We start from the raw sequence: 25,624 nt of genomic DNA on the forward strand, positions 1-25,624 counted from the left end.
ACAACATAATGAATGATGTAACACAGGTAAATTGTGCCAGTTACTCGTTTTTATAATTGAAATGAAAAACAACAAATTTAAATTAACCACTAAATGTCAAGACCAATAGTTCAGTAATATTTTTAAAAACTTTGTTAGGGAGGGCTGAATCCAGTATCCCAACAGAGGCAAGGCTGTTGCAGCTCCATTACCCCAGATCCAACCAGTAGTGAGACTGAAAATGTATTCCCAGTAGGCACAAACACACAGAGGACATGTATACACCACATATATACTGTCGTGGTTTAGCTTCAGTCGGCAACTAAGCACCACACAGCTGCTCGCTCACCCTCCCCCGCCCCGGTGGGATGGGGGAGAGAATCTGAAGAGCAAAAGTAAGAAAACTCATGGGCTGAGTTAAGAACCGTTTAATAATTGAAATAAAATAAAATAATGATGATGATAATAATAATAAATCTTAATGAAAAGGAAAACAACGAGAGAGAGAGAGAGAGAGAGAGGAACAAAACCCAGGGAAAAAAAGAAAACAAGTGATGCAACCGCTCACCACTCGCCGACCAATGCCCAGCCAGTTCCCAAGCAGCGATCACTGCCCCCCGGCCAAGTCCCCCCAGTTTATATACTGAGCATGACATCATATGGTATGGAATAGCCCTTTGGCCAGTTTGGATCAACTATCCTGGCTGTGCCCCCTCCCAGCTTCTTGTGCACCTGGCAGAGCATGGGAAGCTGAAAAGTCCTTGACTAGTGTAAACATTACTTAGCAACAACTAAAACATCAGTATGTTATCAACATTATTTTCATACTAAATGCAAAACACAGCACTATACCAGCTACTAGGAAGAAAATTAACTCTATCCCAGCTGAAACCAGGACAGTATCCACCCCTTTGGAGAGAGAGAGGATACAGAGCGCCCAACGTGGTGCACGAAGGGTTCAGATAATGACAGATCTGACCAGAGTGTGTTAAAACAAATTTATTATAAGAGTTTATTATATTAGTTTAGTACTCGCTGGTCACAATGTTGATTTACTTGTTCTCAGAGTTGTGTTATGTAACACCTTACTTGCCGTATATACTGTTTATCAGTATTTATGTGCTGTTTATCACCTCTGGGAGATGTATTAAGGTTATCGCTTTGCTGTACTGTGTAACACTGGCTTACGCTATGATAAAATTTTTGTTTGTGAAATCAATCTTGTCTTTGTACTCAGCATTGCCTTCACCTCTGTACTTCAGGAGCCAACTATCAGAAATGAATGATTATTACACTTTTTACCTTTTCTCTTCGGAGAGACAACCTATGGGGGAGACACCTTCCTCCATCTTCCCCTTCCTCTCCAGGCTAACTACAATACCTTTTGAGAATTTTGAATATCCTTGGGATGTTGAAACCAGCATGTTCCTATTGCTATGTCTCCTGAATGTGTTTCAGGTCTTGTTTAAGGTTAAACAACTATTTAAGAACACCATCCAGAGATCTGCCCCAAGGCCGGATAGTTATGAGTGGCAGGGTGTGTGGGATAGTACAGGCAAGTACCTAGGACGGTGGGCACCTCCAGTGTTTTGGAACTTCACCCCTGAACAAGTGCAGAATCCTGAAAAATTAGTAGAATATTTGGGAAAAGTATGCTGTCACCCTGGCAATTCTAGGGAGACACAAATCACTGAAACATGCTGGGGCCTGGCCCATGCCTACCGAGCCCTGTTCAACACTATTCAGCACCCTCAAGGGGAAGAGAAAGTCTCTGGATCTGATGACAAAATGACGGGCACTGAAGCTACTCCAGCCCCCACTGCAACAGGCACCATGGCTACTCCAACCTCCCCTGCGACAGGCACTGCAGCTACTCCAGCCCCGGCAACAGATACTGCGGTTGAACCAGGGAACCAGCCTGTGTCGGTATCAATCGCCCCTATACACAAGAAGAAATCCTGGAGGTGAAAGTCAGCTTGTTTAGAAAGGGAGGATGAAAAAGCAGGGCCATCACAAGGAGAGGAGGAGGAAGAGGAAGAATTCGTAAATGAGACGGAAACCACCTGATCCCTATCCCTGAGTGAGCTGCGAGATATGCGAAAAGATTTCAGCCGTCATCCAGGTGAGCACGTTGTCACCTGGCTGCTCCAATGCTGGGATAGCAGGGCCAGTAGCCTGGAATTAGAGGGTAAGGAAGCCAAGCAGATGGGATCCCTTTCTAGGGAAGGGGGCAATGACAAAGTGATTGGGAAAGGGGAACCAGCCCTCAGCCTCTGGAGGCGACTCCTGTCAGCTATGAAGGAAAGATATCCCTTCAAGGAAGATGTTATATGTCACCCAGGCAAATGGACCACCATGGAGAGAGGTATCCAGTACCTGAGGGAATTAGCCATGCTGGAGGTGGTTTATGGTGACCTGAACAACGAGCAGTTATACAAAGATCCAGATGAAGTCCAGTGCATGCGACCCATGTGGTAGAAGTTGATATGGAACACACCATCGTCATATGCCAACTCATTGGCAATACTGACCTGGAAAGACGGAGATGGTCCAACAGTGGATGAAGCAGCTGGCCAACTCCGGGAATATGAAGAAAGTCTCTCTTCCTCCCTTGTCTCAGCTGTGGACAAACTGTCCCAGAAGGTCCAGCAATTCACAGAGGATATGTCCTACTTTCCACCTGTACAGACCAGTATCTCAGCCATTAGGAATCAGTGTTCTGCTCAAGAGAGAGAATATAGTGGGTATACACTACGGGCCACCCTGTGGTTTTACCTATGTGACCATGGAGAGGACATGAGGAAGTGGGATGGAAAACCTACCTGAACCCTAGAGGCACAGCTATGTGAGTTGCAAGGAAAAACAATCACACAAGGGGGTTCTTCCAGGAAAATTGCTGCTCCGTTTTCCAGTGGACAGTTCCCCAGACAGAGTAGAAGGGCTGATCTTACTCCTGATTTTAATGAAGGAGCTCCTGACTCATATGTACAAGAAATCGGTAATGAATATTATGACCAGGACTAGGGGGGCCCTGCCTCCAGCCAGGTGGAGGAAAGGGACAACCGGGTTCACTGGACTGTGTGGATCCAATGGCCTGGCTCATCAGACCCACAGGAGTATAAGGCTCTAGCAGACACCGGTGCACCATGCACCCTAATGCCATCAAGCTATATAGGGGCAGAACCCATCTGTATTTCTGGAGTGACAGGGGGATCCCAACAGCTGACTGTATTGGAGGCCAAAGTGAGCCTAACTGGGAATGAGTGGCAAAAGCAGCCCATTGTGACTGGCCCAGAGGCTCCGTGCATCCTTGGCATAGACTGCCTCAGGAGAGGGTATTTCAAGGACCCAAAAGGGTACCAGTGGGCTTTTGGTATAGCTGCCTTGGAGATGGAGGAAATTAAACAGCTGTCTACCTTGTCTGGTCTCTCAGAGGACCCTTCTGTTGTGGGGTTGCTGAGGGTCGAAGAACAACAGGTGCCGATTGTTACCACAACAGTGCACCAGAGGCAATATCGTACCAACCGAGACTCCCTGATTCCCATTCATAAGCTGATTCATCGACTGGAGAGCCAAGGAGTGATCAGCAAGACTCGCTCACCTTTTAACAGTCCCATATGGCCAGTGCAAAAGTCTAATGGAGAGTGGAGACTAACAGGAGACTATCGTGGCCTGAATGAAGTCACACTGCTGCTGAGTGCTGCCGTGCCAGACGTGCTGGAACTGCAATACGAACTGGAGTCAAAAGCAGCCAAATGGTATGCTACAACCGATATTGCTAATGCATTTTTCTCAATCCCTTTGGCAGCAGAGTGCAGGCCACAGTTTGCTTTCACTTGGAGGGGCATCCAGTACACCTGGAATCGATTGCCCCAGGGGTGGAAACACAGCCCCACCATTTGCCATGGACTGATCCAGACAGCACTGGAACAGGGTGAAGCTCCAGAACATCTGCAATATATTGATGACATCATCGTGTGGGGCAATAGAGCAGAAGAAGTTTTTGAGAAAGGGAAGAAAATAGTCCAGATCCTCCTGAAAGCTGGTTTTGCCATAAAACAAAGTAAGGTCAAGGGATCTGCACAGGAGATCCAGGTTTTAGGACTAAAATGGCAAGATGGATGTCGTCAGATCCCAATGGATGTGATAAACAAAATAACAGCCAAGTCTCCACCAACTAACAAAAAGGAAACACAAGCTTTCTTAGGCATTGTGGGTTTTTGGAGAATGCATATTCCAAATTACAGTCTGATTGTAAGCCCTCTCTATCAAGTGACCCGGAAGAAGAACGATTTCAAATGGGGCCCTGAGCAACGACAAGCCTTTGAACAAATTAAACAGGAGATAGTTAATGCAGTAGCCCTTGGGCCAGTCTGGGCAGGGCAAGATGTAAAAACTGTGCTCTACACCACAGACGGGGAGAATGGCCCTACCTGGAGCCTTTGGCAGAAAGCACCAGGAGAGACTCGAGGTTGACCCCTAGGGTTTTGGAGCTGGGGACACAGAGGATCTGAGGCCCACTCTACTCCAACTGAAAAAGAGATATTGGCAGCATATGAAGGGGTTCGAGCTGCTTTGGAAGTGGTTGGTACTGAAGCACAACTCCTCCTGGCACCCCGACTGCTGGTGCTGGGCTGGATGTTCAAAGGGAGGGTCCCCTCTACACATCATGCAACTGATGCTACGTGGAGTAAGTGGGTTGCACTGATCACACAATGGGCTTGAATAGGAAACCCCAATCGCCCAGGAATCTTGGAAGTAATCATGGACTGGCCAGAAGGCAAAGATTTTGGAATATCACCAGAGGAGGAGGTGATGCGTGCTGAGGAGGCCCCACTGTACAATCAACTACCAGAAAATGAGAAACAATATGCCCTGTTCACTGATGGGTCCTGTCGTATTGTAGGAAAGCATCAGAGGTGGAAAGCTGCCGTATGGAGTCCTATACGACAAGTGGTAGAAACTGCTGAAGGAGAAGGTGAATAGAGCCAATTTGCAGAAGTAAAGGCCATCCAGTTGGCTTTAGATATTTCTGAACGAGAAAAGCGGCCAGTACTTTATCTCTATACTGACTCATGGATGGTGGCAAATGCCCTGTGGGGGTGGTGGCAGCAATGGAAGCAGAACAACTGGCAGCGCAGAGGCAAACCCATCTGGGATGCAGCATTGTGGCAAGATATTGCTGCCCGGGTAGAGAACCTGGTTGTCAAAGTACGTCACGTAGATGCTCACATACCCAAGGGTCTGGCCACTGAAGAACATCAAAACAACCAGCAGGTGGATCAGGCTGCTCAGATTGAAGTGGCTCAGGTGGATCTGGACTGGCAACATCAGGGTGAGCTATTTATAGCTCATTGGGCCCATGACACTTCAGGCCATCAAGGAAGAGATGCAACATATAGATGGGCTGGTGATCGAGGGGTGGACTTGACCATGGACACTACTGCACAGGCTATCCATGAATGCAAAACATGCGCTGCAATTAAACAAGACAAACAGTTAAAGCCTCTGTGGTATGGAGGGCGATGGCTGACATATCAATATGGGGAGGCCTGGCAGATTGATTCTATCACACTCCCACAAAACCGCCAAGGCAAGCACCATGTGCTTACAATGGTGGAAGCAACCACCGGATGGTTGGAAACATATCCCTTGCCCCATGCCACCACCCAGAACACTATCCTGGGTCTTGAAAAGCAAGTCCTATGGCGACATGGCACCCCAGAAAGAATTGAGTCACACAATGGGTCTATTTTCGAAACCGTCTCATAGACACCTGGGCCAAAGAACATGGCATTGATTGGGTATATCACATTCCCTGTCATGCACCAGCCTCCAGGAAAATTGAACGATACAATGGACTGTTAAAGACTACACTGCGAGCAATGGGTGGTGGGACATTCAAACATTGGGATACACATTTAGCAAAGGCCACCTGGTTAGTCAACACTAGGGGATCTGCCAATCGAGCTGGCCCTGCCCAATCAAAACTCTTATGCACTGTGGAAGGGGATAAGGTCCCTATAGCGCACATAAAAAACATGCTGGGGAAGACAGTCTGGGTTACTCCTGCCTCAGGCAAAGGCAAACCCATTCATGGGATTGCTTTTGCTCAAGGACCTGGGTGTACTTGGTGGGTAATGCAAAAGGATGGGCAAGTCCGCTGTGTACCTCAAGGGGATTTGATTTTGGGTGAGAATAGCCAATGATTTGAATTGTATGATGTTAATTGCTATATAATACTGTATGTCATCACTACTATGGTTACTATACACCATATCAACGGTATTTCAGTAAGAATCACCCAGCTTAATGAAGAATGAACTTTGATGAAACCAAGCAAAGTGCAGCAGTGATGGAACCAGAACTGGCTTCACATTCAACAGTCCAACACCACACACCATCTCTCCTGCCCTGAAGGACTGTTATGACAGGTGGAGCCCAAAGTCATGGACTAAATGAACTCAATGGACATTTTAGAGGGATGGCCCATAGACCAAGGGAATGATATCTGTGTGTCTATATCAAAAGACAGGGAAAGTGGTGGTGATTAATTGGAATGTATTGGAAAAAGGGTAGGACCTGGGCATGACGTAGATGGTATAGAATAAGGTGTGGATACTGTCCTGGTTTCAGCTGGGATAGAGTTAATTTTCTTCCTACTAGCTGCTATAGTGCTGTGTTTTGGATTCAGGATGAGAATAATGTTGATAACATGCTGATGTTTTAGTTGTTGCTAAGTGGTGTTTACACTAGTCAAGGACTTTTCAGCTTCCCATGCTCTGCCAGGCTCACAAGAAGCTGGGAGGAGGCACAGCCAGGACAGCTGACCCAAACTGGCCAAAGGGCTATTCCATACCATATGACGTCATGCTCAGTATAGAAACTGGGGGGAGTTGGCTGGGGGGCAGCGATCGCTGCTCAGGGACTGGCTGGGCATCGGTCGGTGGGTGGTGAGAGGTTGCATCACTTGTTTTTTTTTTCCCCCTGGGTTTTGTTCCTCTCTCTCTCTCATTTTCTTCTCTCATCTCTTTTCGTTACCATTTATTATTATTATTATTATTATTATTATTATTATTATTATTATTATTATTATATTTCAATTATTAAACTGTTCTTATCTCAACCCACAAGTTTTCTTACTTTTGCTCTTCAGATTCTCTCCCCCATCCCACCGGGAGGGAGGGTGAGCGAGTGTCTGTGTGGTGCTTAGTTGCTGACTGAAGCTAAACCACGACATTTACGTAGGTATACGACTGGCCACAAAGATCACAGATGGACCCGCAGAGCACTCATACAAGCACAGCAACAGCCTTCTCCTGCTCCCTTCTCTGACTGAGCAGGATGGAGATCCAGTAGTGTGAATATATATATATGTATATGTGCAAGGTGGATCCTTCCAGCAGCTGGGCTCAGACACTCAGTTTGCCCAGTGTCTGGCTCCTGGACATAGGAGCCCCTGAGATCACAGCCCTACTCCAGTTGCTGGTACAGACCGTCTGTCGCACACAAACACACACACAGAGCTGGCCAGGACTTTCCAGGTCCCAGTAGCTGACCCCCCTGTGCTCTTGCCCTTAGAGACACACAGGCGCGCTCACACGCAGAGCTGGCCCTTAGAGACCCACTCACCCCCTTGCTCCCAGGCCACTTCACGTATTCTCTTAAGTAGTCCAGCTTGATATTTGCTAGTGCTCACACGCTCACTTGCACACCTGCACTTGCTCCTGTTACTGTCACCACAGACACATGGGCCCCTATGACCCTCAGCCAGGGAGTTCGAAAGTTAGAGTTAGAAAGGAGTTTAATAAGAAGATAGGACAAGACGCAGGAAGAAGAAGATGCATAAGATAGATCAAGTGCAGGGTGTAGCCAGACAAGCATACAGACCAGCAAACAGACCAGCATATATGACCAGCCCCTCTTATGCCATCATTTCTCTATTTTCCTACACTTGTTTCTCCCCAAATCACCTAGATCTCTCCTTTTCCCCTCCTTTGGTTCCTCCTCTAAGCATCCCATAATAAGTCCTGTGCAATCCTGAAATGCTCTTCCCTTGCATCCTGTAATGTGTCCTTTATCCCAGGGCAGTAACTCCTCTCAGTCTGAAAGGTGCTTTGGAGAGTGCTCACCTTGATGGGTTTCACACCTCGATAACGGGGCTGATGGCTTTCCTGGGACAGCCTTGGGAGTGTCCTGGACAGGGGTTCCCTTCCTCTGAGTCCTTAATTTGGGTTCCTGCCTGCCATTGTACATCCCTGTGCTCCTCTGGGCTTCTGCAGATGGGCCTGTGATGGGCCTGGGAGGAGCTGGGGCAGGGTATTATTTGGGTCCCCCACCTGCCATTGCCTCTCTGAGCTCCTTTGTGGGTGTGCAGATGAGCTTTTATCACATAACCTAACAAGGTTATACACTTTTGTGTCAATGAGAACATCCATAGATAACAGTATTCTACCAAATATATTTTTATGAGGGATATACATGCTTACAGCTGCCCATGAATGGATGGAGTTAAATATTTAATGACTGTCCACTGTCTTGACAGTTGCACTTTACTTTGAAGCATCTCAGTCTAGCTGATGCCAAGGACAAGAACCTAGGCTGAATGGCTACCCATCTTTGATGGATAACTATTCTGATTAAAAAAGACACAGTGTATTCAAAGAGGTTGATAAACATTAATAAAGGTAATCATACCGTACTTCTGAGGGACAGGTTAGTATGATTGTCCTATTTTGCAAGTGGAAAAGCTGAGGAAAAAGATTATATAAATCTCTCTCCTGAGACTGCATAATAAGCCTACAGCAGACATCAGACCAGAGCATAAATCTGAGGTTTTGGTCCAATTTTTCAGCCAGTGTGGAAAGCAGGGAACCTGCTTTCAAATCTTTATTTATTTTATACACAAAAGCCAGTACCTTCGCTCAAACTTCATACTGAAATCTTAGGACAGTCTAGCTGGCAATAGAACAAAAAGTGAATTTCAGCAAAAAAGCTAGTTCAGCAGCTGAACGTTGCCACTGTTAATGAATTCTATAGTGTTCCAGAAATCCAGGAGGAAATGCTGATAACCTACTAAAGGAGTAGCTATTTTGAGATACGTTATTTTTCTTTCATGTTTTGCAGGTCATTGCAAGTGTTTTGAGGAACTTGTCCTGGCGAGCAGATGTAAACAGTAAAAAGACTCTACGTGAAGTTGGAAGTGTGAAAGCATTGATGGAATGTTCTTTAGAAGTTAAGAAGGTATCATATATAAATGATTATGAGATAAATTTTGGAGAGATTGCATTAATTTTACACAAAATACAAATATTGTTACCCTTTTTTGACATAAGCAGTTAGTCAAATATTTGCAGTGTTTCAGGTACTTTCCTTTGAAGAAGAGAATTGCTTTGTGTTAACTGGGCAGCAGATCACAATATAGCAATGACATCTGAGAACTACTAGTGTTTCTGTAATTTTATTTACAAGGGTTGATAGCTTTCACTCTTCAGTTTCATGAGCTGTGCTGTTCCAATAGCCTTTTTTATAATTTTGCAGTTTTAATAAAACCATCTTCTGATTTTGTGAATTTTTCATTCTAGGGATGTCTACTTGATATCCCAACAGGATTATATTCCATCCCAGTGTCCCCTGCCAGCTAATCTACAAACTTTTTACTGTTATGGCAGCTGACAAGTATTGTGATGCATACTTCTGAAACTTTCTGGCAAACAATAGCAAATCCATAGCTGAGGGAAGGAGAGAGAAGCAAACAAAAGTAGTTGTGTGTGCACTGCTGCTTGCCTCTAGTTTATCAGCACAGAAAGCAGAGCCTGAAACACACTTAATTCTCATTTGTGAAGAAAAGCTAGAGAAATAGTGGCATATGCAGTAAAACAGAAAACAAAACATTGGTCATCAACATACAACACAGTAGAGATTTCATGCCAATCAAAAATCAAATTCTGCAGTGAACTGGAAAGAAGCTAAATTCCATGGTCAATGAATTCTGTTATTTGCAAATCTGGATTAGAATAAGTGAGGCAGTTTGTATTTTTAGACTGTGTGCAGGTTTGGCAGGAATTATTTATTTAGGTTATTCTTGGTTCACATTTTCAAAGCTATCTTTGCATCCATGAGAGCTAGAAAAACAAGTTTGTCACTACCTCCTTGAATCTAACTTACATACTTCTGAGGGCTTATGATCAATAGTTGAAAACTCTCTAATTCTGTCATTTTATTATTCTCCTAGGAATCCACCCTAAAAAGTATTTTGAGTGCCTTATGGAATTTATCAGCACACTGTACTGAGAACAAAGGTGATATATGTGCTGTTCATGGTGCTCTTGCATTTCTAGTTGGTACACTGACATACCGGAGCCAAACAAACACTTTAGCCATCATAGAAAGTGGAGGAGGAATATTAAGAAATGTTTCTAGCTTAATTGCTACTAATGAGGACCACAGGTGAATATACTTTCTATTTTTCTGAGAATCAGTAGTGGTACCAAAAGTATATTTAATAGTTTGTATGACCAAGTCTTAATATGAATGCATGTTTTAAGTATAGTAATTAAGCATTCATTTTTTAATGGATTTGATAAGTCAAGTATTTAATTTAGATAACAGGAATATGCAAAAGGATTCATATATCTGCAGCTTGTTAAATGATGAATTGTACTAAAAGCTTTTCCTGGAAAGAGAGAGGAAATTCATAAGTTATTATCAGCCATAGGAAACCACCTGGAATGGTTTATATAGAGACAATAGTGTGGGAACTAACTGTTCATATTTGTATAGGATTTGATTAACATTCAGATGAAAACTTGAGGAAAAAATAAGATAAATTTGCACTAAAAAAATCATAATTATCCTTACTATGGATTAAACTTGCCTATAGCATAATAGGTTTTTGTTTTGCTTTGTGTCTTATCCTTTTGAAATGCCACTTACTGATTTTTGTTTTCAATCACTCAACACCAGGCAAATCTTGCGAGAGAACAGCTGCTTACAAACCTTGTTACAGCATTTGAAGTCACACAGTTTGACAATAGTCAGTAATGCATGTGGGACCCTGTGGAATCTTTCCGCACGAAATGCAAAAGATCAGGAGGCACTGTGGGACATGGGAGCAGTGAGCATGCTCAAAAATCTCATTCACTCAAAACACAAAATGATAGCAATGGGCAGTGCTGCAGCTCTAAGAAACCTGATGACAAATAGGCCAGCAAAATATAAGGATGCCAACATTATGTCTCCAGGATCAAGCTTACCATCTCTTCATGTTAGAAAACAAAAGGCACTGGAAGCAGAATTAGATGCTCAGCATTTATCAGAGACTTTTGACAACATAGATAATTTAAGCCCAAAAGCATCTCATCATAATAAGCAGAGACATAAGCAAAATATATATAATGAGTATGTTTTAGATTCCAGTCGACATGATGATGGGATTTGCAGATCAGAGAGTTTTAATACTGGTCATATGCCTGTACTTTCACCATGTTTAAATGCTACAGTATTGCCTGGCTCCTCTTCCTCTAGTAGAGGAAACATAGAAAACTCTCGATCTGAGAAAGACAGAAGTCTCGATAAGGATGGAGCAGTAGGTTTAAATAGCTATCATCCAGCTACAGAGAATACTGGGAACTCCTCTAAGAGAACAGGAATGCAGATCACTGCTGCAGCTCAGATTGCCAAAGTTATGGAAGAAGTAACAAGCATGCATATTCCACAAGAAGACAGAAATTCTTGTTCCACTTCTGAAATGCATTGTTTGACAGAAGACAGAAATGTCCCAAGAAGAACAGCTGCTGCCCATACTCACTCAAATACATACTTTCCTAAATCTGAGAATTCAAACAGGATATGTCCTATGCTTTATACAAAAATGGAATACAAGAGAGCTTCAAATGATAGTTTAAATAGTGTCAGCAGCAGTGATGGCTACGGTAAAAGAGGCCAAATGAAACCTTCCATTGAATCTTACTCAGAAGATGATGAAAGTAAATTTCGTAGTTATGGTCAATACCCAGCTGACTTGGCACATAAGATACATAGTGCAAATCATATGGATGACAATGATGAAGAGCTAGACACTCCTATTAATTATAGTCTTAAATATTCAGATGAACAGTTAAATTCTGGAAGGCAAAGTCCCTCTCAGAATGAAAGATGGGCAAGGCCTAAGCATATAATAGATGATGAAATAAAACAAAATGAACAAAGGCAGATAAGGAGCCAAAATGCAACTTATTCCATGTACACTGAAAGTGGAGATGATAAACACATGAAATATCAGTCACCTTTTGGACAGCAAGAGTGTGTTTCTTCTTTTAGATCAAGAGGGTCCAATGGTTCAGAGCAGAGCAGAGTAGGCCCAACTCTTGGAATGAATCAGAAAGTAAACCAGTCCTTGTGCCAGGTTGATGATTATGACAATGATAAACCAACCAACTATAGTGAACGCTACTCTGAGGAGGAACAACACAAAGAGGAAGAAGACAGACCAACCAATTATAGCATAAAGTACAATGAAGAGGAACATCATGTTGATCAGCCTATTGATTATAGTCTAAAATATTCAACAGAAGTTCCTCCCTCTTCTCAGAAGCCATCTTTTACTTTTTCAAACAGTTCATCAGTGCAAAGCACTAAAACTGACCATATTTCCTCAAGCTGTGGGAACATATCAACCCCTTCAGGTAGTTCAGAGAGACAGAATCAGCTTCACCCAAGTTCTGCCCAGAGTAGAAGCAGTCATGCTCAAAAGACTCCCTGTAAGACTCCCTCTATTAATCAGGAAACTATACAAACTTACTGTGTGGAAGATACACCAATATGTTTTTCAAGGTGTAGCTCTTTGTCATCTTTGTCATCAGCTGAAGACGAAATAGGACGTGATCAATCCACACATGTGACAGATGCTAATAACACATTACAGATAGCAGAACTAAAGGAAAACAATGGGATTCTGTCTACAGAAGGTGCAGTAAGTGAAGTTGCATCAGCATCTCAGCACATCAGAACAAAATCTAGTAGACTTCAGACTCCTAGTTTATCTCCTTCTGACTCTTCTAGACATAAAGCTGTTGAATTTTCTTCAGGTGCCAAATCTCCCTCAAAGAGTGGTGCACACACTCCTAAAAGTCCACCAGAACATTATGTGCAGGAGACTCCACTCATGTTTAGCAGATGTACTTCTGTAAGTTCCCTGGATAGTTTCGAAAGCCGTTCAATTGCTAGTTCAGTTCAAAGCGAGCCTTGCAGTGGAATGGTAAGTGGTATTATAAGTCCCAGTGATCTTCCAGACAGCCCAGGACAAACAATGCCTCCAAGCAGAAGTAAAACTCCACCCCCTGCTCAAGGAGCTCAAGTAAAGAGGGAAGTAGCTAAAGGCAAAGTACCTAATGCAGAAAAGAGAGGGTCTGGTCCTAGACAGGTAGCTATAAATGAAGCTGTTCAAAGAGTTCAGGTACTGCCAGATGCTGATACATTATTACATTTTGCCACAGAAAGTACACCGGATGGATTTTCTTGCTGTTCTAGCCTAAGTGGTCTGAGTCTTGATGAACCATTTATACAGAAAGATGTAGAGTTAAGAATAATGCCTCCTGTACATGAAAATGAACATGGAAATGAAGCAGAACCTGAACAGCCAGATGATACAAAGGATAACCAAGAGAAGAAAGCAGAGAAGCCTACTGAAGCAGAAAAAGACATTATGGATGATTCCGATGATGATGATATTGAAATATTGGAAGAATGTATTATTTCTGCAATGCCAACAAAATCTTCACGTAAAGCCAAAAAGCCTTCTCAAGCATCTGCTTCAAAAATACCTCCTCCTGTAACCAGAAAGCCAAGCCAACTGCCAGTTTACAAACTTTTGCCTTCACAAACTGGATTGCAATCCCAAAAGCATGTGAGTTTTACACCTGGAGATGATATGCCACAGGTATATTTTGTTGAGGATACACCAATAAATTTTTCAACAACTACATCTTTGAGTGACCTCACAATAGAATCACTACCAGAGTTGGCCAATGTAGAGAATGTGGGTACAAGGGCAGAGTCAGGGGAGTTTGAAAAGAGAGACACCATTCCTACAGAAGGTATAAGTACAGATGACTCTCGAAAAGCAAAAAGCTCAACTAGGACTACCCCAAGACTGGATGATGACAAAACAGAAGAGGGTGATATTCTGGCCGAATGTATTAACTCAGCTATGCCAAAAGGAAAAAGTCACAAACCTTTCAGAGTGAAGAAGATAATGGATCAAATTCAACAAGCATCTTTATCTGTAAGTAACAAAAATCAGTCAGAACGTGATAAAAACAAGCCAACATCACCAGTAAAGCCCATTCCCCAAAATAATGAATATAGAGCACGTGTAAGAAAAAACACAGAGCCTAAAAGCTATATTAATAATGAAAGAAGCTATTCAGAGAACAGAGACACAAAGAAACAGAATCTTAAAAATAATTCAAGATATTTTAATGACAAACTTCCAAATAATGAAGAGCATGTAAAAGGAAGCTTTGCATTTGATTCCCCTCATCATTACACGCCTATTGAGGGAACTCCTTATTGTTTTTCACGGAATGATTCCCTAAGTTCTTTAGATTTTGATGATGATGATGTTGACCTTTCAAGGGAGAAGGCAGAATTGCGAAAAGGAAAAGCAAAGGAAACAGGAACTGAAGACTGCACTAATACAGAACAGTCTTCAAATCAGCAACCAAGTAATAGGACACAAGTTTGTCAAAAATACCCAACAGGCAGAAGCCAACCTAAAACTTTCTCTCAGTCAACTAAAGATATTCCAGACAGAGGAGCAGCTACAGATGAGAAAATGCAGAATTTTGCTATCGAAAACACACCTGTATGTTTTTCTCGCAATTCATCTCTTAGTTCCCTCAGTGATATTGATCAAGAAAACAACAACAAAGAAAGTGAACCTGCAAAACAAACTGAGGCTCCTGATTCACAGATAGAATCAAATAGACCACAGACTTCTGGTTATGCACCTAAATCATTTCATGTTGAAGATACTCCTGTATGTTTCTCTAGAAACAGCTCTCTCAGTTCTCTTAGTATTGACTCAGAAGATGATCTGTTGCAGGAATGCATTAGTTCTGCTATGCCTAAAAAGAAAAAACCCTCAAAAGTAAAGAGTGAAAGTGAAAAAAATAATTCCAGAAATATGGGTGATATATTGGCAGAAGATTTAACACTGGATTTGAGAGAGATACAGAGGCCGGATTCAGAACATGGTTTCTCACCTGATTCAGAGAACTTTGATTGGAAAGCTATACAAGAAGGTGCAAATTCTATAGTTAGTAGCTTGCATCAAGCTGCAGCTGCTGCATCACTGACTAGACAAGCTTCATCAGACTCTGACTCTATCCTTTCATTAAAATCTGGTATTTCTCTAGGGTCACCATTTCATCTTACCCCAGACCAAGAAGAAAAGTCTTTTACTAGTAATAAAGGTCCAAGAATTCTTAAGCCAGGGGAGAAGAGTACATTGGAGTCTAAAAAAGTAGAATCTGAAAATAAGGGAATCAAAGGAGGAAAAAAAGTATATAAAAGTATAATTACAGGAAAAGCTTGCTCCAATTCAGAAGTTTCAAGCCAGTTAAAGCAACCACAGCAAACAAGTATGACTTCAATTTCACGTGGTAGGACAATGATTCATATTCCGGGAGTTCGAAATAGTTCCTCAAGTACTAGTCCTGTTTCCAAAAAAGGTCCCCCACTAAAAAATACAAACTCCAAGAGTCCCAGTGAAGGCCAAAGCTCCGTTAGTTCTCCAATAGGAGTCAAGCCATCAGTGAAACCTGAGTCAGCTCCTGTAACTAGGCAACCATCTCAACAGAGTGGATCAAGTAAAGGACCTTCTAGATCAGGATCTAGAGACTCCACTCCTTCTAGACCTCAACAGCAGCCATTAAGCAGGCCTCTGCAATCTCCAGGCCGAAACTCAATTTCCCCAGGAAGATATGGTATAAGTCCTCCCAACAAACTGTCTCAGTTGCCAAGGACATCATCTCCTAGTACAGCTTCAACTAAATCTTCGAGTTCAGGAAGAATGTTATATACAGCACCAGGCAGGCAGATGAGCCAGCAAAACCTTACAAAGCAAACTGCCTTACCTAAGAGTACCAGTGGCATTCCCAGAAGTGAGTCTGCTTCAAAAGGATTAAACCAAATTCTCAATAGTGGTGGATCAAACAAAAAAGCTGAATTATCCAGAATGTCATCCACAAAATCTAGCGGAAGTGAATCTGACAGATCTGAAAGACCTGTTCTGGTTCGTCAGTCAACTTTTATTAAAGAAGCTTCGAGTCCAACTCTAAGACAGAAATTAGAAGAGTCTGCTTCATTTGAATCTCTGTCTCCTTACAGGCCAGGCTCTCCCACTAGGTCCCAAATACAGACTCCAGTTTTAAGTCCATCTCTTCCTGATATGTCTTTATCCACTCATTTAACTGTCCAGACTAGTGGTTGGCAAAATTTACCCCCTAATCTGAGTCCTTCTGTAGAATATGATGGGAGACCAGCAAAACATCATGACATAGGTCGTTCTCATTCTGAGAGTCCATCTAGATTGCTAATCAATAGATCAGGAACATGGAAGCGTGAACATAGTAAGCATTCCTCATCGCTTCCTCGTGTAAGCACTTGGCGAAGAACTGGAAGTTCTTCCTCAATTCTGTCAGCTTCTTCAGAATCCAGTGAAAAGGCAAAAAGTGAAGATGAAAAGCAACATGGAAGTTCTGTTTCTAGACACAAACAAAGTAAAGAAAGTCAAGCACCAGCAAAAGGTACTTGGAGAAAAATAAAAGAAAATGAAATTCCTCAAATAATGAATGATCCTCAGTATTCTTCCTCAGGTGCAACAAATGACTCTGATTCCAAAACTCTAATTTATCAGATGGCACCAGCTGTCTCTAAGACAGAGGATGTGTGGGTGAGGATAGAGGACTGCCCTATTAATAATCCTCGATCTGGAAGATCCCCAACTGGAAATATTCCCCCTGTTATTGACAGTGTTTCAGAGAAAGGGAGTATGAATGATAAAGATTCTAAAGAGATTAATGAAAAACAAAATCCAGGGAATGGAAATGTTCCTGTTTGTACCATTGGTTTAGAAAATTGTCCAAACTCTTTCTTTCAGATAGACAGTCCAGACAAGAAAGGAACGGAAGCAAAACCTGTACAGAATAAACCTGTTCCTGCACCAGAAAATAATGAAAGTGCTGTTAGTGAGCGTACACCATTCAGTTCCAGTAGCTCAAGCAAACATAACTCCCTCAGTGGTACTGTTGCAGCAAGAGTGACTCCTTTCAACTACAGTCCAAGTCCCAGGAAGAGTAGCGTGGACAACAGTTCTTCTCGGCCATCACAAATACCAACGCCAATAAATAACAGCACAAAGAAACGTGACTCAAAGACTGAAAATACAGACTCCAGCGGAACTCAGAGTCCTAAACGTCATTCTGGCTCTTACCTGGTGACTTCTGTTTAAGTACATCAAAAAATAAATGCAACTGATGTATTATATACAGCAGCTATTTAGAAATTTTGTTTCAAATGAAACTTTAAAAGACTGGGTGTTGGTTTTATTTGTTGTTTTTATCTTTTGTAAATAGGTTTGATTCTTGTTAGAGGGTCCTTGTTCTGGAAGCCATATTTGATAGTATACTTTGTTTTCACTGGTAATATTTTGGAGGAATGCCTAATTGACAGCTTGGAATAAAATTGCTAATGCAATTATATTTGTACAGTATGTTTATCATATTTAATTAGCATCCCATCCCATAATCCTTTCAACATTGCTTGTCTTGAAATCATTAGCATTACAGAGAGAGATGATACAGTCATATTGCTTTATCAATTGTTTATGGATTACAGACTGACTAAACTACATCAGGGAAGAATTGGTATTATTTATGCAAAAAAGTAATTCAGTTTTAGTATTTGTGAGCTCTTCTAACACAATAATTAATCATGTGGCTGTGAAATTCACAGCACTATGGTTTCTGCTGAACAAGCTTTCCCAGCCTGCTTTTCTGCATGAATAGAACTGATGGTTCATTTTCTGAAGTAATGATTAACATTTCTGTGGTCACATAATGTGCGTAGATAGTTATAGTGTAACAATTTACACTTTCTTTGTGCTCCACAAAAAAACGGACAACTGTGTAACTGTAAAACCTTGAACAAAATTATTTTACCTGAACTAGATTTTATCTTAAAGTAAGTAGAATTTTTTTGCTATGCTGTAACTTGTTATATATTCTGGTACTTGAGGTGAGGTGGCTGCTCTTCTATTAATGAGACATGGGTGATGTCTCAACAGAGACTAAAATGAACATTTCAGAATAAATTATTACTATATGTAAATTGTATGTGTTACTTCTGCATTACATAAAAACACAGTATTTTATTTTGAGATGTTACCTTATAATGTGTTGTATAATGCACTTACACTTAAGGCCTGATCCAGCAGAATCTTGCACCTCCAATACTCACTCTTCTTTATCACTGATAAATGGCTGTTGTAGGATGCTTATAACCATTGCAGGATCAGGCCCTAGGTCTTCTGTACTATATTTGTAATTGAGACAGTTTCACACATCTCAGGTGCATAACAAGGCTAAAAGCAGGGTATTTCCAGAAGCCAAGCAGTATAATTCTTTTCACGACTGCAAGCCTGAAACAATATTGGAATTTTTTTTTTATCTTTTGTTTTATACATATTACTTTTAATTGGGGAAAATAATGTAGAATGTGGAATAGTGACTATAAGATGAAACTTTAATTCTATTTGAAATCTTAATGCATTGTTTATTTATTTTTAAAATATGATCAAGGGACAATATTGCAAAAATCCTATGACAAGAAATATGTTACTATAGTAGAAAAAGTTTTATATGGAAGCCAGTACATTTGCTGCCTCAAGCCTTTTTGATGTGAATATGGTTTGTGCTAAAACCTTTAAAAATATAGCCTGAATTTAGATGAGATTTGATTCAAGGTAGAAACACTTAGGAGAGAACATAACATTTGCCATTTTGTGCATGATTGAATGAACCATGAAATGGTATCTCAGTTTTGTTGTATCTTAACTTGACTATTCTAAAGTTAGCATTCTAAATAATTGGTAAAGCATTCTAAAGCATTCTAATAATTCAGGAAGCACTGAAATAGAGCAATTTAACTTTATGGTATCTTTAACACAGTTGCAGACTGTATCATATCTGTGGCTTTCGTACTTCATCTGATATTGAAATGAATCTATTTTTATCTTAAATTCAGCATATGTCATGCACTGTTTATGAACAGAAATGAGATACTATCAGCAGACAGAAATCAATTTAGATTAGTTTAAAAGCCAATACCAAAATATCTTTTTGGAAGAAGTGGTATCTTATTTGCTCTTTTGTTCTTTGTCTCCCATCAAATTTGCTTATAGACGTGCCATACTTCTGTATCATCTGGTGAATCTGTAAACAAACAGCACTCCTCATGTTAGCATTTAAAATATTTTCTATATAGTAGTCCTCACAAAACCTTTGATATTAATGTTATTGTCCTTTTAAAGATGAAATAGAGACAGATTATGCAATTTGTTCTAAGTCAAGACTTTGCATTGGAGTAGACTACAGAACACCATCCCTGTGTTTAAAATGCAAGAAAATCTTTCTTATAAATGATGTGATTTTTTTTTTGTGCTCAGTTTTTAACTATTAATTGAAGGTATACCACGTAATCCAGGATTGTCAGTTGACATCAGCTTTACATCTACATCCTGTTGATTTAAGAGTTTAAAGTTAAATTAAATCCATATAAAGAAATTCTGATTTCAGTTTTATAACTAAATAATTGTATGTGTATCAAACACCAGAATGTCTTTGAAAATTATAATGGCTTCTCTAGGTAGTCTTGGAGGTACTTCATGATCATTATAATTGGGAAGTTTCTCTTAATATCCTCATAACTAGCCTATATTTGTAGCAAAGATAGGTAAGATAAACTTTCCAACTATAAGGGTAGTGAAACACTAAAATATGCTTCCCATGGGAGTTGTTAAATTTTCATTATAGAAGTTTTAAGAAGAGGTTCAGCAAACATCTCTCAGGGATGAACTTTAGTATATTTCATATTGTCTGTATGCAGAGAGATGGGCTTAGGTGACCTTTTGAAATCCCTTCCAGACCTACATTTCTCTGATTCTATATCTAAAATGCTTAGTACCCATTAAGAGCCTTTTTGAATATTTAAGGGCATCCATGACGTTTGATTTATGTTAGTGATTAGGATACAAAGTTATGTTCTAAGCTTAACTATAAAAATGGATGCTGGAAATACAAAATCAGAAAAATGAAAATTACTGTAAGTAATATATTTGGTTCTTGGATTTTGTTAATGATGCCTAAGATTAATGATAGCCATATTTCGTTTATGCTGCTAAAGATTTACTCTTCTTTCTTGGTTTTATTTCTATGAAGTCACCACAGCAGGTAACAGGACATTATTTATGTCAAGGCAAAAGGAGGAAAAGCAAGGAGCTAAGGAAACCAAGACTCATTTTGCTGTTTTTCTGAGATGCACTGCCTTTATTTCTCTAGATTTTGGTAGAACTTTTGTGATTTGTATGTAGACCTTTAGTTGTCCTTACCATTTCCAGTACATATCAAACTTGTACTTGAAAATCAGTTTACACCGAAAATATATTCATAAAGCTGATTTCAGACTGACTTATAGCTTTGTCCTCTTATTGTGAAAACTGGAAACCTGACCTCCCCCCAAATTCTAATTAGTTCATCATTTTAAATGTACATTTATTTTAGTTTCTCTCTGGAAGTTACATAAGTGTGCCATAGTAAGGTTATTGCTCAATTTCTGTGAAAGCTCTTCTGACTAAATATTGCAGACTTGAAAAGGGAACTAAACTATTTATATTTTTCATGTGCAATTCTCTATCAGAGTATTGCCCCCTGTGAAAGCTTAAAGATAATTCTCAAAACTCTTTGTCAGAGATGCCAGCTTAGATGCCAGGATTTCCTGACATGACTGGAATATTGTTTCAAGCAAGACTTGGCTTCAGAATACAAATATAGTTTATACTGTATTCTTCAATGTGGACTATCATCTCTGATGGCTTTGGGGAAGTTAATTGTTGTGTCTTGGGCAAAGGGGAGAAAAGGAAATTGATAATTTTAGAGACTGTCAGCCATACTTCTCCAGGGATATACTTTCATATCTTCCCCAATAAACTGCATAAGCTGCATAGGAAGGAGAATAACATTTGTCTGCAAATTAATGAGATTTTATTTTGAAAGTATACCAATAGGCCATGAAACTGAAAAACTTATGTATGGTAATATGACAGCTGAATTCTTTGATCTTCACTTCAGAATATTTCCTAGCTGTCCGTCCGTCCTGCCCCCCCAGTCAGAGGTAAGAGAAATGGGGATTACCAAGAAGATAATGAGCAGTTTATTAATAGGTGTCTTCATTCTTTTTTAAGGGTAAAGACTGCATGTTATTTCTGAACTGAAGTAACAGCTTGCACTGTTGAAAGGAGGAGTTTCCTTCTCCCTTCCCATACTCCTGGCTGCTCCTGCAGTTTGGCACTCATCCGACCCTTCAGTGGGCCAATTCAACTCTTACCTGGCAGAATTGGCAGGGGAATAAGATTAGTGCTGCTTTAGTGGGTTGAATCGGATCAGTGCAGGGTCAGGCAAGTGCCGCCTGAGCCAGCAGAAAGGAGAAGATTGCAAACGGCTAGGACTGGTGGGAGGAGAGGGTGGGATAGCTTCCATTATGGGTGGTGAGTGTTCTATTGGATCAAAGCATTACATGAAATTTTAAACTGGTATGCCAAGTTTCAGAACTGTTCTTCACCCTTTTTGAGACAGCAAAAACAAATTAAAGTTTTGGACTCTTAACTGTTGTTCACTCTGAACTGCCTAATAGCCCCAAGCACTTTGCATTTAAACATATTATGTTCCAGACAAGTCTTTATCCTGGAAACTCTGACAAGTTTCTGCAGAAGTATTCTGTTAGTCTATAGTTTGTGTTCATAGAAAATAAATTTTCCTTCATCAAAACTTTCCAAAGAACCAATTTTTCTACCATATATAAACTTCTGGATGAAAAATTTTAAATTTGGAATATTGCATCCAATAAAAATATTTACTGCAACTAGTTGTTTTCTCAAAGAGGCTTGAAGGGGGGAAAATATATCCCTTCCCTAATGAAGACAGTACTACTTGTAGGGATGATTTGGAAAAAGTTTAGGTGAACTCTTAGAAGCTCTTGTATTCTCTTTTTACTAGATGCCTCCCAAACTTTTTTCTCACCTAGCTCTCATTAAATAATATGAACAGCCGTAAGAGTGTCTCTAAAATCCCATGTAGACTTCCACCTAAACATAAACTCATATACTTACTGTAATGTCTTGCAGTCTCACCCACCTGACAGCTTTGTTCTTGATGAGATGTGTGATCTAGATAAAGCTGTGAATTAGAAGTGAATTGTCAGTCAATAAGCAGCCTGACTTCCTCCACATGCTTACAACTTTGAGGACTTTCTTGATACCAAATCACCCAAATATGTTCACTCTTTGCTTCCACAGCCATCTCCTTTGCACTTTTAAGTATAACAAGAAAAAATGCTTATGCTTTTTTAATTTCAAATCACATTAGAAACTTCATCCCTGCTTCATAGTTTCCTGTATGCAGAATAACAGATTGTATCTGTAAATGTGTTTATAGAGAATGTTAATGTAGTTAAGGTTGAGGTTTTGGTCAAAGTGGTAAGTTGGTTGGTTATGTGTTGTGTTTGGTTACATATTGGAAGTGCAAGGGAATTTGGTGTGGGGTTGAAGAGCTTAAGAGTTTACAACAGTACTGTAGGTGTCTGAATGAATTGGTAATGTCCAGATGAATATAAGGTGTGTTTTTAATACCTAGGTTTTTTGCTGTCAACTTTCAGTCTACCAGATGTGCTGTTTACTTATTGGAAGACTGGGTAATGCTTCCCTAGCAAAGTTTTGCAAGTGATCTATTTCTCATGAAATTTCCAAACAGTTCTGGGTTTATATATTTATGAATTTCTGTCACTTCAAGATTTGAGGAAACTCTTCTAATTTTGCTGTTTGTGCAAGCATCCTTTGCCTGAGTGGCTGTGGAATTGAAATTATTATGAAGATTTAGAGGGAGCTTGTCCACTCAGTGAAATGCACTTCTGTCCAGAGTACAAGCCGAAGACCTATGTACAAACTGAATATCTCTTATGCCCTACTTTTTGGTGGGATTTAAGATGCATAAAGCTTGTGCTGTTTCTCTGCAAAGAATTAAATCATCATCCTCTGAGTTTGGATGCATTTTCCCACCTGTAAATGTTTTTTCTCTTTAACAACTCGGCCCACAATTCTTTCCTTTGGTTTTGTTGTTTGCTTCTGCCTGAGATGCATTACTGTTTATATCCTAACTCTAATTAATTCTTCTTTCAGCTATTATAATGTATTTTGTTTCACAGTATACTAATTCTGAATTTAGTCTTGCTATGCATAACTTATTTATTACTTGCAGTGTTATATACAATTTGCTCTTGATTGCACATTGTCATTCTTTTCTTGGCTACTACTAGAAGTTACGTGTCGTTTTGCTGTATTAAAATACAATTTAATTTAAAAGGAAGTTGCTGTTAAGGTACTTAGGCAATGATAGAGCGTATCAGAACTAATGTCTTAAAAACCCATTACGTTTCATTTTGGTGGTAGTCACATGTTTCATATAAACAAAAAGTGGAAAAAAGACATAGAGAGACATAGAATTCACCAGTAGAGCTCTCTGTTCTCTTGCATGTTTCATTTTAAAATGAACTAACATAATAAAATCTAGTTCCAACATGATGTAAGTCCATAATCTCTCTCCGTTATTTACAAGAGGTTCACAAGAGATCTTATTTCATTATGACTTTTAAGCACAGTAGAGACTCAGTTAACTCCGAAGTCTTTCTTTTACATATTGAATGCAATTCTTTAGTCCCTAATTAGAGACTATTAAGGGACCTAGATTAGTTGAATTCCCAACACACACACACACAAACATATTTATATACACATGCATATTTTGCACTTTTGTTTACTTTAGGCTTTGACATATAGTTAGAAGCATTTAAATGAAAAAAAGATGCAGTTAGTAAGATCCTATGTTTTCTAATACATGTAACTGTTCATAGTTTAGAAGATGAATTGTGATTTCAGGATTAATAAGTTTGGTTGACTGATTAGCTGGTACTTTATTTTTGAAGTGTTCTAGAGAAAAATTAACTTTTTAATACTGATATATATAATAAAGGAAATTCCCTTACTAGTAATTTTTAAAAAGCTAGATTACATTTCATAGCCAGAATATAGAAAAGGCATTATTGCTATCGCCTGCTGTTTAAAGTCAATAAGGATTAAAAAACCTAGGAGATTTTGACTGATTACATTTAATACAAATTAGCTTATGGCTAATTCTGTCCCTTCTCCTAACAATCCTCTGTATAAAATAGCATATTTTGGGGGGTGGGAGGGGGGAGGGCAGTTTGGATATATAATAAACAGAATTCAGATTTGCTTGTTCATCTCATCTAGATTGTTACTAAGGTCTGTGTTGGCAGATACTTTATATGGAAGTAGCTACAGAAGAGCAAAAAGGTAGATCAAGCCATAATATGAATGGCTAGAAACTTCCCATTTTTTATATGGTTTTTGTTTGGGTTTTTTTTTTTAATTGGGTGATGAGAGTTGTCACCTTTTTTCTTAGAATAATTGTGATAGATTATTTGACGCTTTTAAGTGTTTAAAGTAATTTGGAAGCTTTTCAGAGAGAAATCCCCTAGCTTAAGTGAATGCTATGAGTTCAGTGCAAATACTGTATTATTGTGTCACATATACATGTGGATGATTGATGGTTCCTTTTGGTCTTGCAAAAGGAACCTTCCTTTTGGTCTTCCTTGATGGTCTTGCAAACTGACTTTACACAGTTGTGATTTTTATACAGTTGTCAACTGTTCTACAAGGCAAAAATGGAAGGCCAAAGGACGATTGGGTGTAAAACTGAAACCTATACTTTTTTCCCAGTCATGTATTCTTTTAAATAGCAAGGAATTAGAGATGGGTAGAAAACCCCATTTTTTTTTTATTTGCATTGTGCCAATTCTGTTGCCAGCTAAACAGGGATTTGGATAGAGTCTGTTGACAGTGTGGTCCATGCTAGTCTCCTCCATATGTCAGTGAAATAGTGTATACAGTGTCTGCTGTATTTTCTAAATCACTCCAGGTAAGTCAAGGCTTGGGTCTAGGTAACATACTCCAAAAAGCTTTTAGTTCTGAATAGAATACAAGTCGGGAGGACTGTTTCAAGGCAACTATGTGATTGTCTGCTGCTGTTATTGTGCAGCACTTACACAGACTGAAACAAGTAAGCCTAATACAGCTTTAGAAATCTTGGGAATGTTTATGCCTTTTTAAGGATGCATGTGCTATTGTCCTGGTTTCGGCTGGGATAGAGTTAATTTTCTTCCTAGTAGCTGGTATAGTGCTGTGTTTTGGATTTTAGTATGAGAATAATATTGATAACACGCTGATGTTTTG

General features: G+C 40.0%; 1 protein-coding gene across 24 annotated transcripts in view; it reads left to right on the forward strand.

Annotated features, from left to right (window-relative positions):
- Window positions 1-21,769, forward strand: part of LOC140651491 (adenomatous polyposis coli protein-like) — a 176,898-nt gene extending 155,129 nt beyond the window's left edge. For 21 of the 24 annotated variants that reach the window (XM_072860976.1, XM_072860987.1, XM_072860973.1 and 18 more), the window contains 3 exons: window positions 9,106-9,222; window positions 10,214-10,428; window positions 10,945-21,768. In XM_072860976.1, coding sequence (XP_072717077.1) covers window positions 9,106-9,222; window positions 10,214-10,428; window positions 10,945-17,494 — 6,882 coding nt within the window. In that variant the 3' untranslated portion in view covers window positions 17,495-21,768. Of the gene's footprint in view, window positions 1-9,105; window positions 9,223-10,213; window positions 10,429-10,944 lie in introns of all 24 variants that reach the window. The other 3 variants (XM_072860994.1, XM_072860996.1, XM_072860995.1) reach the window with 2 other exon arrangements.
- Window positions 21,770-25,624: the final 3,855 nt, after the last annotated feature.

The sequence above is a fragment of the Ciconia boyciana genome, chromosome 4 (assembly GCF_034638445.1).
Source record: "Ciconia boyciana chromosome 4, ASM3463844v1, whole genome shotgun sequence".
NCBI classification, from domain to species: Eukaryota; Metazoa; Chordata; class Aves; order Ciconiiformes; family Ciconiidae; genus Ciconia; species Ciconia boyciana.